Here is a 16,969-nt window from a genome sequence, read left to right as displayed (position 1 = left end):
AGACTATGAATAGCTCCTTTTGAGTTTTGTGACTATTTAAAATATGTTTGTGTTTTGTATTGAATGTCAAGCCATCTTGTCTTGATACTTTATCTGGGCTTTTGTGAAATGGAGGAGGAATTTTAGGTTCAATTCGTCTTTTTTTTATACTGTGTCTAGGCTTTTACGATAATACAAGAGGAGATATTTCAGGCCCAATTTGGCTGGAGGAGATATGACTCATTAATGTATATATAATACTGTAAAGGTTTGTGCCCCAGTCTTCTTATAGACGCACTACTTTCGTTTTTTTTTGTGACGCTTTGACACGTAGGGTACTTGAGGGAGCAGGTATAACTAATTACAAGTCTACTATGAGGAAGGACGCTCTAGTTGAATAGTTTTTATGACCGGATTACTAGCTAGCAAGGGTTATATTATCAATTGGAGGCGTGGTAACGAGGGTCAATAAACTACTGTTAAGAGGAAAAGTTCTCAAGACAATAGAAATACACTCAGTATTTAATTAGGGGCGTCAAATAATATTTATGACTAGGCGTATGGGGATGGAATCAGTTGTCAAAATGAAATAAAAATGGGAAAGTGTTTTTAACGAGATAAAAAGGTTCCTTTATTATCCTTCACTAAACTTCCTCTGATAATGGCCTCCTCTGCCAATTTCGTTCTTCCTACTCTACATCCACTTCAGTCTCCTCTCGCCACTTATCACTTTCTCCGCAATGTGGCGGCCACCAACCATCACGCCCACCGTCTCAGCTTGAGAAAATAAAGATGCACCCTCAAACTTGAGCTTACGTTTATGTAGAATTGGTAGTATTATAGCGCACAGACCATGTTATGCTACTTTTGTGTAATACACTGTGCTTTGAACAAGTAGATACTTCACTGTCTATCGATGTGATTTTAATACAACACCTAGCAATTTCAATATTTAATAAAGTTAATTTCATATGAAAAAGTTTGCTGGTCTCAACTTTCCCACTGCAAGTTAAATAATGGGATTACATTTTAAACAATATTAAGCTTGCTATAATGATATACATATCGTACTGTCTTGAATTCCAAGCTGTTCAAAGTGGATTTTATTTGTTTGAATGTTTGTGTATTGTCTTTAACTACAGTAAAGAAGACTATAGCTTAAATAATGCAAGTCCTTGTGAGGATTAACAATACACAGCACTGTATTTGAACCAACAATCGTTTTACTTATACTAGCACTAGCTGTTATAATGTGTCATGCTGAGTACTCATAGGGCTCTATAGAAAAAAATACATTTCTTATATATAATATTTACTTGTACCGTTAACTTTGGCTATCAACATATTGAATGCAATTTTATTCCCATAGTCAATCCCATAGTAGCTGTATATTCTAGTACTACAGAATAAAGTAAAGAACCTATGTTTTAATAAGGTTTCGGGGTTTTTTTAAAAATAAAATAAAGAAAACATGTGTATGTATCTCAAGAAGTGTAATTAAAGAAGTATAAAATCCAAGTAGTTAGAATTAAAGAGAGTTGGTTATATATTTAATATTTGACGAAGAATTAAAAAAGGCGTTCATTTTTTTCTTTTTTTTTTCTTTTTTGAGCAGCCAATCAAGGATCAGTTAAGATACTTAAAATGAATCCCAGAATCTTTGTGTTACTTTAGCAAACACTTCTTGGACATTGGTCTTTACTATGTAACCTTTGATATAAACAGTTTTACAAGTATAAAAAGGATGTTAAATTCGAAAAAAATCATCCTTATTCTCTCTTAGCAATCCCAATATTACTTTTTTTCCACCACTTCTTTACCGCTTTTCTGATGTTTTCACCTTCTCACCTACCCACCGGTCAGTACTATTGTGTACAGCCTTTATCCGTAAGTGACACGACCCGGTTTCTCGGAAAAAAGAAAAAAATCAAATGTGGTGGATATAGCCAGCTGCTTAAAACATTTCTTTGTTGTAGACCCTTAGTGTTTCAAACCAAGAGTGGCTTGATTACGGTAATTTTTATTAAGAATAAATTACTTGCGCCTTGATGGAATACACACTCAAATCTTTGTATAGGGTATCTTGATGGAGACAGCACACGCCAGCCAACATACCCTTTCCAAAAATATGAGTCCCGTACACAGCAAAACAGCTCCTATGTCCTATCTAGGGAGCAATGGAAGAATGATATACTAGAAATATTAGGTATTGCCTTGTTCTTAAACACACACAAATTAAAATTTAGAGAGGTTTTAACTCTAGGCTTGGATACATATTCAAGTAATGCTAACTAAGAAAACCTTTAGCTGTTCCCATCTTCGGTGATAATATAGAGACGTATTTTCAGGGTTCTTCATCGTTGCCACCGCTTGGTCCAACTTCCCCAGGATCTTCTCAAGGCCACTATGAAAGTGGTACGTAATGGGTTACATAGTGAATTATTTTTTGAATAATCATCTAATGAGTATGGTCTTTTTCAAGATTATGATCATCAGCCTGAAACACCCCAGCAACACGTACAATACGATCCAACTGATATTGTTATTATACATTATGATCCTCATAATCCATCGCGGCAAAACATCAAAACTTCGAGTCCAAGCTCTACAAATATGTACAGATGCACTGTGTGTCCGTATGAAACGGATAAGAAATTTAATTTTGCTAGACATTTGGAAACCCACTCGGACGTCAAGATTTTGTTTTGCTGCCCTAAATGCCCAAACACATACTCTACCAAACACAACCTTCAAAGACATACCGACCAACGCAGATGTTAATGACCTATGATAGCCTATGCTCTCTTACTTATGTTCATATATATCCTTTCCTTTGTACAGCTTTTTTATTTATGCTCTTTAGTGTCTTTTTATTTCAACTTTCACTTTTATCTCCATATTCATTTCCATTTTTCATTTTCAGTTCAATTTCATTCATGTTCTCTTTTATACTTAATAAACAACCACTTATTGACTATACACTCATGGTATTAGCATAGTAGCCAGTGTATACTTGAGATCCATATAACTTGTATAATGAAGTCTAATCCTATCTTATTTATTATTCTTTGTTTTGGGAGGTAAATATCATAGGGCTTATTGCTGCTACCATATTATTTTTTTAAACTAATATCATATACACTTTCACGAAAGAGATCACTATGTTTTCTTAATTTCTAGTTCAGAATAAACTAAAAGTCGGCTTCTTGATGCGATATCTTCTAAAAAGCTCAACTGAATAACGTGAAGCTTTGTTCTATAATAGATGACAGTATTTATTTAATAAATTAACAAGAAAAATAACCAAATATAGTGTGAGATCTCTACGGATTTTGATTACTGCTTTAATTTCATCGGGTATATTTGCTTACAAAAGTATGGAGAACTTTTGGGTTAGGCATATCTCACCTGAAAAACATAGGCCTTGGAATACTAAGAATTTACTCTTAGAGCTTGGAAAAGATATTTGATTGAGCTCAGATACGGACCTTGAGATGGCTACTAATGAAACCATTTTATTTCTCAATGGGTGTTCCAACATGTTATGTAGAGACAAAGTATGACAGCTAAGACCATCTTCTTAGAATATAAACATGGTGTCATGTTCATAAGCATCATGCTTTTATTCGTTTTCTTAAAACATAAGTAACTGAGCTGTAAGAAAAGATTCTGAAAAAAGAAAAAAGAGGTGTGCTTCTGGGGAAATGATCCTGGTTTATTTGATCAATACATATAACTTCTTGTATTATCAAAGGAAAAGTTACTTGATACCTGCTTTAATAATACGGCAGAGTGATAAGTTTTAATAGCTGTTATTCTTAAGATATTCTTGTACATTTCATTGTATACTTTAGGGTTATAGCCTTTCTTTTTTAACTTTTTTAACAGTTATTTTGTCATAAGATATTCAGACTTATTGTGTTATAGACAGTCTATAAAAGGTAGACTACAGAAAGAAGTCTATGTATTTGATAAACGCATGCTAATAGTGACTATCGACTCTTGTTTCTATATTCTACTTAAAGTATTACTATAGGATGTATACTGTTCTTTATACACTTCTGTTTTGTGCTAACAACCTGTTTTACGCATAATATAATGCTTGATTAAACTACAGAATACTAGTTTGCACTTATTTATTACTTGTATACTATATACTAAATAATGAGTTCGACCTTCCAAGAGCTAGTTATTTATATGTATTAGTAATCGAAACAATTTATCTATCATTGATAAATGCTATATAATTTGAGAGTATTTAATGAACCATTCAGACAGCCTTATAAAGAAGTACAGCTCTCTTTTCTTCTTTTTTCCTTTTTACAACATGAATGCAGAGTAAGTATTATATATAAATAAACACAATTATTCCCGCACTAATTTGAATGAACTTTAAAAGATTGGTAGATATTTCCCATTATCAATTGGATTTAAGACTTCCTCGTTTCGGTTACAGAGCCCCCAGTGTCTCAACAGCTGTAAAACATAATGTTTTTAATGGCTACAGATGGTAAGAATATAAATAGTACTACGCTTTAATCTATCATAAAGTAATTTATTGGATATACTTTTTATTAACGCTTAACTTTATATTTTCTTCCTACTGACGTCTTTATTAGTACAATTCGTGTTAGTATATACCGTACACAAAATGGACTTTTGGCTTAGAGTTATTTTCCAATAATTAAATATATACAACATATAGATTAAATGGTATACATATACGAGTCAAGTAAGTGTTGTAAAAGTAGTATTATTGTTTAATGCACAAGCGTAACATAAAATTAATGTCGGTTTAGGGTCATACGATGAGAATTACTTTGCAAAAAATGAAGATGAGAAATGAAGATCGCATGGTCCCAGACCATATAAAGGCTACCTGCATATTCCGAATAAATCAGGAGGAGGAAAAAATGTCAAACGTTTCAGAGAAAGGTAATATATAAAAACGTAAAGAAGAGAAAAGTAAATATAAATATATATATAATTATGGCAAACATCCTGATCAATTATATATATATATATTAAAGGGAATTCTGATGGCAATGGTGAGATAAAATAGCATTTTTTTTAAGAAAAATACGGACCTTATTAACATAATATATTAACTATTATTTAATAGTTTATTATTTGTGGCGCTTTTCTTCTAAAGCACCTATCTCATTTCACCTCGAGCCAGTTATAAGGATACTTGTTGGCTTTGAAGATACAACTGGGCTGCCGTTACGACCTACCTCTCTCATAGCCCTACCCACATATGTCAATTCTTCAGAGTTCTTTGATGTGACAGTCAATGTTATTAATAAGGAGAGCGAAGATAATGCAAATGCAGGTGATTGAATTATATGTAACATATCTATAAAATACTAAACCTAAGCGTAGAAGAACTTGAATGTCGAGATTTTAAATGCCACAGTTATTTTATCGGCAGCATCTCCATGGTTCAAGACTCTTTTTACAAGCGGTATGGGTGATTCAAATAGTAAAAGAGTGATCATACGTGGTATACACCCGAGAATCTTCTCAAAGATTCTCAGTTATATATATTCTTCTTCGTACAAAGTACAAGATGTTGATGAAGCCTTAGAGACTATCAAAGCTGCAGATCGCATTGAACTACGTTCTCTTTGTAATACTATGTTTGATTACTTGAAATTGAATATTAACATTACCAATGTATGGTCTATCTGGGAACTGACAGGTAATTTTTTGTAATGTTGCTTATACCAATAACAATTTATGATTGAGAATGTCTTTCTCTCTTTTTTCCTTCTTAATTTCTTAGTGGACTATGATTCTAAGGATACTGATTTCTTATGCCAAGAATTTATAAGGAAGAATTTATCAACTCTTGTCAAGAATAAAGAGTGGTTAGATCTGGGTCCAGGTACTACAATAAGGGTTCTCCGCCTGAGGCGTGTCCTTTCACATGCTCTTGAAGAAGATCTCTATAATCATATTGTATTGTGGAGAGAAAACGCTAAAAATAAGGTGGCACCAAAATCCCCCAATGCTACCAATCCGAATACAGCTAATGTACTTGCCACTACCAGTCAATCAAATCTTAGTGGGATACAGACTCCTTTGTTGACTCTAGAATGTATCGAAGACTTCTTTGCTGAAATGCTCGAACTTATTTGTTTTGATCAAATGAGTATGGACTTCTTACTTAACACTGTTGAGACAAATCCAGCGGTTATGCACATCAATAGCTGTAGAGAACTTGTAAGTGTTCCAAATGTCTTATTACTAGGCTCATATTCTAATAAGTTGAGTAACATATTATCACTACTATTATCAGATTCAACGTGCAGTATATCTCAAAGTTCCATGAATTCTAATGACCCCTGTAGTGATGGTTAGAGATAGGAAATAAGTACATACAAATGAGCAAAAATAACAGAGGAGAACAAAGCCTGAAAATTTACAATATATATATATATATCACAATAAATATGTTTTCTAAGAGCCAGCTTTACAATCAGAAATACACAGCTATCTATCAGTATTTAATAGCAATATTTGTTACCTTTTATTTATTACATAACTTTTTGAGTAGCTAAAATGTGGGCCCAATATATGTATAAACTCTTTGCTAAATTAATCCATTATCTATTACAAATTTATAACGGTATCATTCCCCTTGTCCCTCATATCTTTCCAAGACACACACTGAAGATTAAATTAATGCCAATGAACTCTCTATTCGAGCAAATCCCCGAGTTTATTATATCTAAGATATCAGACACAGCAAAAGATAAAGACATTACAAAGGAGATAACCTCCCAGAATTAGTTCCTCGTAAGCTTTGAGCGAGATTTTGATAATAGCTTTCGAGCCAAAAGTTAGAAGATTCACCAATGACACCCTCAAATTTGAGATTGGAAAGTGGACAAAGTTAGAAGCGATCGAGAGGAAGTGTAAATTTGGCAATAAATTAATTTAAGATTTCCGATGTAATCTATCAATCGATGTATCACCGACGCAGAACAAGGATTTATTCATTTCCTTCCTCAGTACACCTTAAGCATTTGCCAGAAGAATATCAGCCGGTACAAGTAGTACAATATCTTTTCTCATTGAAGTGACACGGTGGATCTTATACACCGGTGTTTCTTGTATCGCTCGTCGCAGTGAACTTTGAAGTAGTGACGTAGCTGTAGAAATAGCCTGAAGTAGTCAAATAGCTCTTTTTATTTTCTCTAATAAAATTGTCTTTTTACCCGTATTCATTTTCTTGTCACCGAGTTGGACATTTGCACCACATAACCAGTCCACCATGTGTCAAACTTCAGTAAAAACAAGTACAATATCTTCTGTACCTTTATCCAGTATTTTAATTAATTATTATAATAAAAAGATGTTACAAATACAGTGGATTCTAAAAGACATCACTGATTTTTCAAAAATTTGTACATTGAATAAAAAAAATCGATGCTTGACAGCTTGAGAATGAAAATACCTCCAGATGAATTTCACTCATAGGACAATACGCTCACACTATAGCAAGCTAATAATCTACTAGTCCGTTCCTAGGCCATACAACCACATTAAAATAATAAACCTTTGGATACCTTTACTGCTTCCAGTATTGACAAAAAACCTGATTATGGATCATGAATCTACTTCAGGGGCTACTACCATCCATCCGATAAATGCCTTTTTAAACATCAGAAAATTTGTTCTTGTAAAAGATGTGGGTAGTCTTACCTACCTTTATGATATACTCGATCCAAAGTCATTCTGGCTAAAAAAAACCTTCTTTGCTGATCCACCCATCTGGATATATTCAATATCAAAAGTCCAAATTCGATATGCCTACTTTACGATATGATCTCTTCAAACCCGAATTTGTTGACTGTAGTCTTTATATCGGTGTATTCAATAGCAACTTTATTCCAATAAACGTTTAAAAAATTGGTATGATCATTGTTTACAGACTTATACACAAGTAAGATGATTCATTTTGTCGAAATGAGTTGCAATTAACGGGAGAATATTGGGATGTAATCTTGATATTATGATATAGTAATAATAAATAGAGAGAGAGAAACCATAACAGCGCCAATATTCTTATCTAATTGACAGCAATGAAACTATATATACCACTTTTGGCATAAAACGCTGTACATCTTTAAGCCTCATCTTACATATTACAAAGAAAATGGTTCAAAATCTAGTTGAGATACCTGTCTTCTGTTTTTTCTTATTATTATATACCGTTGTCAAGGTGGTTTTTTATTTTTTCTTAAAAAAAAAACAACTTTATTGATACTGTTTGGCTCAGTGAAGAATTTGAAACGATAAACTTTGATAAACTACTATTATTAGGGACACGACGTTTGCTAACCGCGCACACCTCAAATGTGACCTTAATATAGCACGATAATGATGGTTCTATGTCAATGGATTTAGCCTGCTAGTTTTTAGAGCTCTTCAATTACATTTTCCCAGCCTTATATTATCTATGCATAATAGTGTATTTAAGTATGTGTTTTTATAAGCACAAGGCATATTCTTATTATTAACAGTGTGTTTCAAGTAAACGTGAGTGAAAATAATCCAGTCAAATCGATTTATACAATCTGAGCAAATAATTTTAAGATAAAAAAAAACCTCCCTCTCTCTCCCTAATGGCAATAGATTCTTTTGTAACTCCACAGGACCTCGAAAAGCAAGAGTCACGGTTTGAATACGGAATTTAAATATTTAGTTATTATTATTGGCTATAGTTTTTTCAGGGTCAGGCAAAATATTTTTTCGAAAAACTATATAAACCCCCTCTAAACTGGAAATCTATTTTTTCTTTAGTGACCGTACTCTACAGGATCTGTATGCAGTACATAACCGTTCTACGTTTTTCAAACTAGACACAATATTCAAGTTAGTAGATGAATACTAGCAGACTTTCTAAAGAGTGAAGTGTGTTGATTGTTTTTTCTTCGGAATTTACTTTTAGCAGTTGATGATCTCGTCTGTCTCTATTCCAGGGCATGACATGGAAGGAGCTGTTTTCTGATAACTTTTTTTTTATAATAAAATAAATGAAAATAAGCTATAATTACAGTGAAACTGTGAAAAAATGAATTCAATTGTAGCTTCAGTGGGGGTACTCAGCCAGATTGACCGATCAAATTTTGAATTCAGAACGCCATATTATTGGACTACAATTGTAATAGCGACGATAAAAATTTGATCGAAAAACGTACGGCTCTCTGATTAACCTAATCCTTACTTTTTATATGCAATACGATACTGTTTTTATCTTTCTCCTTAATAAATCATAGAATTTATTGCCAACAGTTATATAATACTCCTTTCTCTCCATCTTACATGCCAAAATATAGTACAAAGCAACAAGCAATTGATGCCTTGAAGAAATCGCATAAAATCAGGGAATTTATCGTGAAAAAAAAAACACTGGTAGAGTCTTTATCAGCAAGTGCAGACGAACTTATTAAAGATATTTTAGAAGTAATCAAAAAGGAAGTTAATATAAAGTTGGAGCAGATGACTGCCGCGAAGGAGCTTAAACAAACACTTAAAGCCAATAAATACATGCACAGGGTTGACAATGTATTGCCAGATGTTGAGTAAAGGGAAAGAGCACTTGATTTCTTCGAGAGTCTAGATGCCTACAGGTTCAAAGAAGAAATCAGAATGTGCAAAGATTATTCTATAAATGCTATAAAAATCTATGAATTTTGTACGAATTTTGTACTTTTGTCTTTTGGTGTCCTCAACTACAAATTGATACCATTGGCCAATATTCACACAAGAATTTGATCGATCAATCTGGCTGAGTACCCCCAGTTTTTTAATTTTCTTTTTCTTTTTTTTTTGTTAGGTCATTCAATACCTTTGGGGTTTATTGGTTGAAAATCAAGTAATGATTATATCCGTCCTACAGTGGTTTTGGCCTTTCTGTTTCGTTTAATATTCAGTGGAAGGTTGGCTAGAATATATGCAATATTTACAAATGATGAACTAGACAACATTGGGAATGATTATTCCACAAGATGGAGACGGACCAACATCATCGGGCTTCACTATGTGATCAACGTCAAAGAGAAGAAACCGGGTGTAAAGCCACAAGACCAAGCCGAAAACAGAGTATACGTCAGAAAACCACAAAAGAATGCTTGCACCTTCAGTCAAACTGAGACTTTAATTGTGGAGAACCTGGACTGGAGATTAAGGTCGAAAAACTGTCAGCATTGACTTGTCTTGTTCACCTCACGATTTTCAGGTTTGGTCATGGTGACGATAACGCCAGAATATATCTAACCGAGATTGAATCACTTCACCGTTACTTGCCACATCTAGAATATTAATATTGATGCTTTATTTAAACCAAATACTCGAAAAAGAAATGGGAATAATAAGAAAATTTGAGATAGTAGACAAAATTACAAAGGTTGATTTCACTTTCGATTGTCTTGACTCATAGTGGGTATATTACTTTGCGCTCAAGTACCCAAATCTAACTACTATTAGTTTAATAATATTCTACAACCAGTTTAAGGACAATCAAACATCTTGTGATGACGAGCAGCAGCGTTAAAGTCAAACTAAAACTTCTTGCAATGATGAGCAGCCGTATCAGAGTTAACTTCAAATGATGTTGAAATTGGTTTAGATGGTAAAGCGCTAGAAGAGAATAATATGCACAGGTGGACCAAACATTTTTCTGAATCAGTGAATGTTTTGCGTATCGCCTACATGCCTATATTACGTACAGAAGTTGGTGCACAAACTTTTAACTACATATCTTTCTATTGTAGACAGCTAGCATATTTGAGATTGGAAAGCAGCGAATTGTATCATTCTGACTCTGAAGAAACTGGACAACTATTTGTGTACATACCTTTTTTACAGATAAAATGCCGAGAACATATAATAAAATCATTTATTTTGACTATTACATTTCACATCCTGGTAATGGTGCTAAGTATATTGTTCTTGAGCAACTGGAGAATGTCGATATCACTCTATTGGACGAAAGTAATCAAGAAGAGTCACCTCACTCAAACTGGTATCATGTGTGCTGGAGCAGGACAAACAGAAAAACCAGATTTTTGACATGGGAGCTTGAAAGAAGTAACATTGAATTTACCAAAAGATACTACAGAGATCATGAACGAAGATACATGAGGCAATCCAAATACGGTCATATACTTTAAAGATTTTGGAAAAGAGATCTTCAATATGGTGACTTGATATTTCGTTTCAAATTTGTTAAATACTACTTTATTTTGAAAAAGAAGATAGATATCTTTTTTATTCAGAAACAGAAGCAAGATTCCATAGATAGACTAGAAACCCAAATGTGAAGGAACATACGCTGTGAGCATCATTCTATTTAACGTAGTAAAGATGTAAAGTAATAAAATCATAATCCTAATTTTTTTTGTTGTTTCATTGTTTATTGAGCTAATAATTACCACTCATTAGGGACCTTGGACACATCATATAAAATTTATTTAGACGGAGATTGTGCTCTTAAAAAGGAATAGTGTGTTTCAAAATCGCGTTATTTTACATGATATAAAAACATGATATAAAATGTGTTGACCAATCATCTTTCGATATTTTATGCTGTTAAACTAACGATTACATAAAACTTGAAATAAAGAACAAATTATGTTTTCAAGTAAGCATATAAAGAAGTCCATATAACCCCAGCATTAGGTTTTTTCCCCCTTATTTGCGCAAGCATTCTACGTATACAAATATTAATTAGTATCTATTAGCTTTAATGTCTAAAAAATTAAACAGCTATTACAGTTTGAGGGTAAAAAGTAACAAACTTTGGTTCGCACTAATTACATGATTTTAAGTTCGTGAGTTTAGGGAATTAACATGGCCAATAAATACAATATCACACATTTTCATTGTATATGGAAGCCTTGGATGTGAAACATGAGACCGTATAAAGTTACATATATGGTTAAATGTTTCAAAAATATTTTATATGATGTGTCCAAAGTCCCTATTACTTTTCCGTATCCTTTTATCCTCTTATCACTATATCACTATGTCTCAATCTCAATATCCCTCTGATAGAATTACTTTTTTTTCGCTTTTTCTCACCAAGGGAGTTCAAGACATGCAATTGAAATTGAGCAATTTATTAGATCCTGAGGAATCTGTCAAACCTAATATATTACACACGCTTTCCATTCGAGAAGCTTATTGTTAGACACCTTTTGAGCTACAGATAGAAACTATTGGCTTGACCCCGGGTGCTCTCACATAGTTTGTGGATGTGGAAGCGTCCAAAACAAAAACTTGAGGTTTTAGTCTATCGATCCCAAATTCCAATCTATATAAAGAGTCAGTTCCAAAGGATATATTATGGAACCAAAGGAATTTAAAAGATTATTGTCAGATCAAATGGCTACACAGGGATCCGTACGCAAGAAGGTCCCGTCCATCATTCAAAGCATCCTTAAAAAAAACCTTCAATACTTCATTTTTTTTAATCCTGTCCATCACAATAAGAAGGATGGTATCCCTCCAGCAAAAATTGAAGAAAATATGAGCAAGATCAACACAACCAAATTAATCACAACAACAAAATTAGCCACAAGCTTTCATACAGTAATATTAACATCCAGTAAAAGAGCTCACAGCGGGTGGGTGCCTCAGTAAGTTTGCCAGAGGATTGGGTGTCTTAAAAACAACGTTTTGTTGAATGGTGTAATCGAAGAAGGATTTTGCTTTACTTCAACAGACAGTCTCTGTTATAATATAATGGGCTACCAAAAAAAAACATCGCGCGGATAAACAATGCCACCTTTTCTGGGAGGATGTTGCAGATCTCATCCACAAACATGCGATAGAAGGAACCCCTCCGGATTCCTTAGGGTACACCAGCCCTCTGTTTCTGGTCCCCAAATTCAAGGAAGGGTACTGGACGGTGTTCAATCTAAAGAAGCTGAACAGATATATGTCTGCGCCTCACTTGAAGATGGAGACTATACAAGAGGTTTGTCGTCTGATCCGCCCATATGCCTTTTTGACATCCCTCAACCTGTTGGGTGGTTTGCTACATACATTCGTCCACAAAGCGCCCCGAAAATACCTCAATTGCAAATTAGATGGCACCACTTAGTAGTTATGAACGGCTTCTTTCGGCCTGTTGGTAATGCCATGGTATTTCACCAAGGTGACAAGACCAGTGTTTGAACTGCCAAGACGACAAGAAATTTGAGTCAGCGCCTATTTGGGCGATTGGAATATCATGGGACTCGACCAAAGAATTGCAAACACACATCAATATTCTCTACGAGAAACTCGAGCCCCATAGTTGTATCGTCAACCAAAGAAAGTTATCCTTTATACCTTCCCAAGGGTTGAAACACTTAGGATATGCCCTGGATACCAAGACCATAATAATTAAGATCCTGGGTGCCGAACTGATAAATTTGCGTCGTTCCATCCGTCCATTGATTAGTAGCTTGTCACATACACTAAGATTGATCCACAACCTAACAATGTACATAAAAGCAGCTACAATTGCACTCTTCCCAGCATACTTAAACACTCAGTATCGTGCATCTGCTACACGAAAACGTCTAATGGCTCTCAGATCCTTGTGATATACCCACAGATGCATTCGCAACCATACAGCTCATATGAACAAACTGTTATATTAATTTACCATGGAACCGTCTTTCCAGATTTCTACACAAGCCTTGGCAATAAGATATGACTACTGGAATAGTGGTATCAATCTGGCCGAGTGCGATTTGGTTTCCTCTGATCCTCCGGATGACAGTGGAGCTGCCAATCCTATTGGCGAGCAAAAAAAATTATCCTGGCCTCGAGTGGAATTTCGTTGAAACGGGATTGAACCAAGAAGTGCTCATTTCGTTCATGGAAGGTACACTAGTGAGCACCCCTACCAACCGGATCTACAAAAGGAGACGACACCTATCTATCACACGGATATTATAGCGTTTTGTCCCATTAACCGACCTTACTGCGCAGGAACTTATCAATGCAATTGTTCATGCTAATTCATGCAGATAGAGTCTCAGGATACTCAAGACACAGAGGACCGCAAGTATGAAGCTGTATGTGAATTTAGGTTGATTGAATCGTAATGAAGGCTTGCATACTTTATTTGCCTAGCTTTCCAGAAAGGCCACACTGATACGACAAACTAAGTCACATGTTAATATCACACCAGCATCTAGCTACTTTATATTTCTTGTTCATGCCTTGACTAAATCTCTATAGGATTCCTAAAAAAGATATGGTATTCTTTTTGGTCATGGCTGCTTTCCTACGACTATCGAACCTATAAAGACTCCAGCTCACGTAAGTGGTGATCAACAGCTGAACAGGCACTCCCACGTTTGATACATTTTGATTCTAAGGAGCATAAAAAACATAGGAAAACGGTGAGTTCTATAGCAGTTCAAAAAACACTAGGATCCTGCTCTTCGCCCTGTGCTTGGCTTTTGCACCCTAAGAAACCATGCCAAAGCGGCCACCCGCTTAGCTAACTCCTTGTTTGTGGATGTCAATCAACCATCCAAAGCGGCTCCGACTTTGACTATATATTTTAGGTTAACTATTCTCATATTTAATTATGTTATTAGTCAGTATCCATTCACTCTATAGCTTCCTTTCTAAGTCTGGAAAGAGGAGTGTAAATGGATGGCATTATCATTGTAGGAAACTGATTTTCTAAAACTGCTTTTAAACGAAATTACCGGCATAACCACACACCACCAGCCGACTTTATTAGTCTCGTCCCCAAGATACCACATACACAATGATACACAGATGGCAAAGGAGGAATAATTCTTTAATGTAAATGTGCTAACAGAAAACTGGACTCTGAAGCATCAATTGTTGCTCACAAGTCAGTTTGACCGTCTCATTCATTTTTTTTTGGGAGAGGCAACTTGGTTATGCCTTATAAACATTTTAGATAAGCCGTCAAACTAATTTAGCCAGAACAATTTTCCTACCCGCCAGCACCTCAATGACCATCTCGCTAATCAATGAAATAAAAAGAAGGTATTTTAGAATATAATTTATTACTTTTTGCTACATCAAATAGAAAAATTGGAGTTTAATATTATCCCATATGTAATCCAAAAACGAAAACACATCTTTTGTAGTTAAAGCTGTGTACCAATACATAAGCCACAGTTGGATTTCAAGAATTTAATGAGATTTGTTGCTGTATCTATTGTTTTATAAAAGAAGTGTATAAATCTCTATACTTTTAATAAATTTTAGGTATTGTTAAGGAGTTATATCTCTGTGTTCATATACTAATTACGCATAACTCTAAGGTCAAAACGTTTTAAACTTAGCAGACATTTAATGTAATTATCTATACACCGACAGCTGACTAAATATCAACATGATATGCATTTGTTATAGGATTCTCAATATTATTGCAAATAGTCTTTAAGGTTCCTCATCGAACCAATGTGTATGTTTCTCTAGAAAAATTCTTGAAAGCGATATAGCAATTTCTTGCAAATCGAAGTGTAAAAACAACTGCTGTTTTTCCATCAAGCATCAGTAACGTGCCAAGCAATTTCGACGAGTAGTTATAATTCCATCGTAATGGTGAATAATACAGAAAGAGAGAGAGAGAGAGAGCCATAAAGAGTTGTAGAGACATTGCAAAAAAATGCTGCCTTTTCTTATATCAACGATAGCAGATAAATAGCTAACATATAAGATTCTCAAGCAGACTTTTAAAGAAGACGTCTTTGAAAAATTATAGCATCTGTAAAGCCCCAGAATTATATGAATTACTTTATTTAATTGTCTTGTGTTTCCCTGAGTCTTTCTACAAAATCTCACAATAGTCAGATTTATTTAAGCATAGCCACATTGCTATATTGTAAAGAATCAGTTCACAAATCACCTGTCTAGCTTTCATCCCAAAGAAACAACAACAAAGCAAAAGCCTTATTTTTGTATGTAAAATACTTATATATCCACACAAGTATATATTGTACAATTCATTAATTACATAGCAGAAAGAAACCACATTTTCTGTTTGCTGTTTAATTAGATTATTCTGCTCTTGTCATTATCTTTACTTATTTTCTGTAGCTTAATGACTTTATAAATCGAAATATACGAGCTTATAAGCTAAAACCTGTAAAAGTTGGTGTATTATATCTATTTTTCTACGACGTACTTCTGGATACTATTGTTAAACAAGATATCTTCACCTAGACTTTTCTATAAAAATGATTACAAAAATAAATAAACAAAGATATGATTTTGAATATTCCACTATTATTATCATATTGAGCTTTGACTATATATATATAAAGCTTTAACTAAAGAAGATTTAAACACTTGGCCATAGTTAACCTGAGAAAAAGTATTTATATGTATGCTCTAATATGCAAAAAGTACATAAACATTATCAATTATAAATATTTGATATATACATATGAAATCTGGGCTGTCCATGTTTCAGTACACGTTCTCAAAGCTCAGCACCACATTTCTACTATTGATCAGTACTAGGTTGTCTCAAGCGGCTAGGATTTCTTTTTTACTTTATATATATATATTGCATTATTTAGATTTAGATAGAAAATGTTACAACACAGACTTTGATTTGTATTTGTATTTGTATATCAGCATGGTCTAAAGTTTCACTTCTAAGATAATACATTGATTCAAGGAATATAACAGTATTCAGCATAGGCATTAAATAAGACACTTAATGCATTTCCAGACATTCAAAATAGCCAAGTAACTGTACAGTAATTAAACAATGTAATTTTTAATTTTGTATTAAAAAAACTAAAGGAAAATTTTATATTGTAAGGTTGAGCTGATATTATGTAAAAGACAGTAAGAAAATAGCAATAAGACTGTTTGTGTAGAGTTGAAAACAAAAACCCAAGAATAATATTAGTGGAATCAAATGTTTTTCTTCTTTATTTATTACAGATAGCATGTCAGTATTCAACCAATATATATCTTTGAT

General features: G+C 33.8%; 5 protein-coding genes across 5 annotated transcripts; all 5 read left to right on the top strand.

Annotated features, from left to right (window-relative positions):
- Positions 1 to 1,809: 1,809 nt before the first annotated feature.
- PHYBLDRAFT_162076 (C2H2-type zinc finger transcription factor) lies at positions 1,810 to 2,760 on the top strand (the record flags this gene model as incomplete). The annotated part of the gene is made up of 5 exons (XM_018434558.1): positions 1,810 to 1,866; positions 1,956 to 1,992; positions 2,057 to 2,185; positions 2,287 to 2,394; positions 2,462 to 2,760. The coding sequence occupies 5 exons, from the start codon at positions 1,810 to 1,812 to the stop codon at positions 2,758 to 2,760; spliced, it is 630 nt and encodes a 209-aa protein (XP_018299506.1).
- Positions 2,761 to 4,306: 1,546 nt separating this feature from the next.
- PHYBLDRAFT_162075 (hypothetical protein) lies at positions 4,307 to 6,313 on the top strand (the record flags this gene model as incomplete). The annotated part of the gene is made up of 9 exons (XM_018434557.1): positions 4,307 to 4,317; positions 4,379 to 4,489; positions 4,708 to 4,711; positions 4,779 to 4,914; positions 5,010 to 5,027; positions 5,102 to 5,274; positions 5,362 to 5,680; positions 5,765 to 6,204; positions 6,281 to 6,313. 9 exons carry the CDS (start codon positions 4,307 to 4,309, stop codon positions 6,311 to 6,313), a joined length of 1,245 nt encoding a protein of 414 aa, XP_018299505.1.
- Positions 6,314 to 8,612: 2,299 nt separating this feature from the next.
- PHYBLDRAFT_162074 (hypothetical protein) lies at positions 8,613 to 11,061 on the top strand (the record flags this gene model as incomplete). The annotated part of the gene is made up of 6 exons (XM_018434556.1): positions 8,613 to 8,665; positions 8,791 to 8,866; positions 9,078 to 9,151; positions 9,327 to 9,572; positions 9,867 to 10,189; positions 10,577 to 11,061. 6 exons carry the CDS (start codon positions 8,613 to 8,615, stop codon positions 11,059 to 11,061), a joined length of 1,257 nt encoding a protein of 418 aa, XP_018299504.1.
- A 1,314-nt stretch (positions 11,062 to 12,375) lies between these two features.
- On the top strand, positions 12,376 to 13,583 carry PHYBLDRAFT_72628 (hypothetical protein; the record flags this gene model as incomplete). Its single annotated transcript, XM_018442688.1, has 3 exons — positions 12,376 to 12,629; positions 12,801 to 13,150; positions 13,180 to 13,583. The coding sequence occupies 3 exons, from the start codon at positions 12,376 to 12,378 to the stop codon at positions 13,581 to 13,583; spliced, it is 1,008 nt and encodes a 335-aa protein (XP_018299503.1).
- A 109-nt stretch (positions 13,584 to 13,692) lies between these two features.
- Positions 13,693 to 14,613, top strand: PHYBLDRAFT_139014 (hypothetical protein; the record flags this gene model as incomplete). The annotated part of the gene is made up of 4 exons (XM_018430133.1): positions 13,693 to 13,867; positions 14,017 to 14,086; positions 14,241 to 14,307; positions 14,422 to 14,613. The coding sequence occupies 4 exons, from the start codon at positions 13,693 to 13,695 to the stop codon at positions 14,611 to 14,613; spliced, it is 504 nt and encodes a 167-aa protein (XP_018299502.1).
- Positions 14,614 to 16,969: the final 2,356 nt, after the last annotated feature.

This window comes from Phycomyces blakesleeanus (assembly GCF_001638985.1).
Source record: "Phycomyces blakesleeanus NRRL 1555(-) unplaced genomic scaffold PHYBLscaffold_1, whole genome shotgun sequence".
Classification (NCBI taxonomy): domain Eukaryota; kingdom Fungi; phylum Mucoromycota; class Mucoromycetes; order Mucorales; family Phycomycetaceae; genus Phycomyces; species Phycomyces blakesleeanus.
Note: the sequence above shows the minus strand (reverse complement) of the source record. Positions and strands in the feature narration are given on the sequence as shown.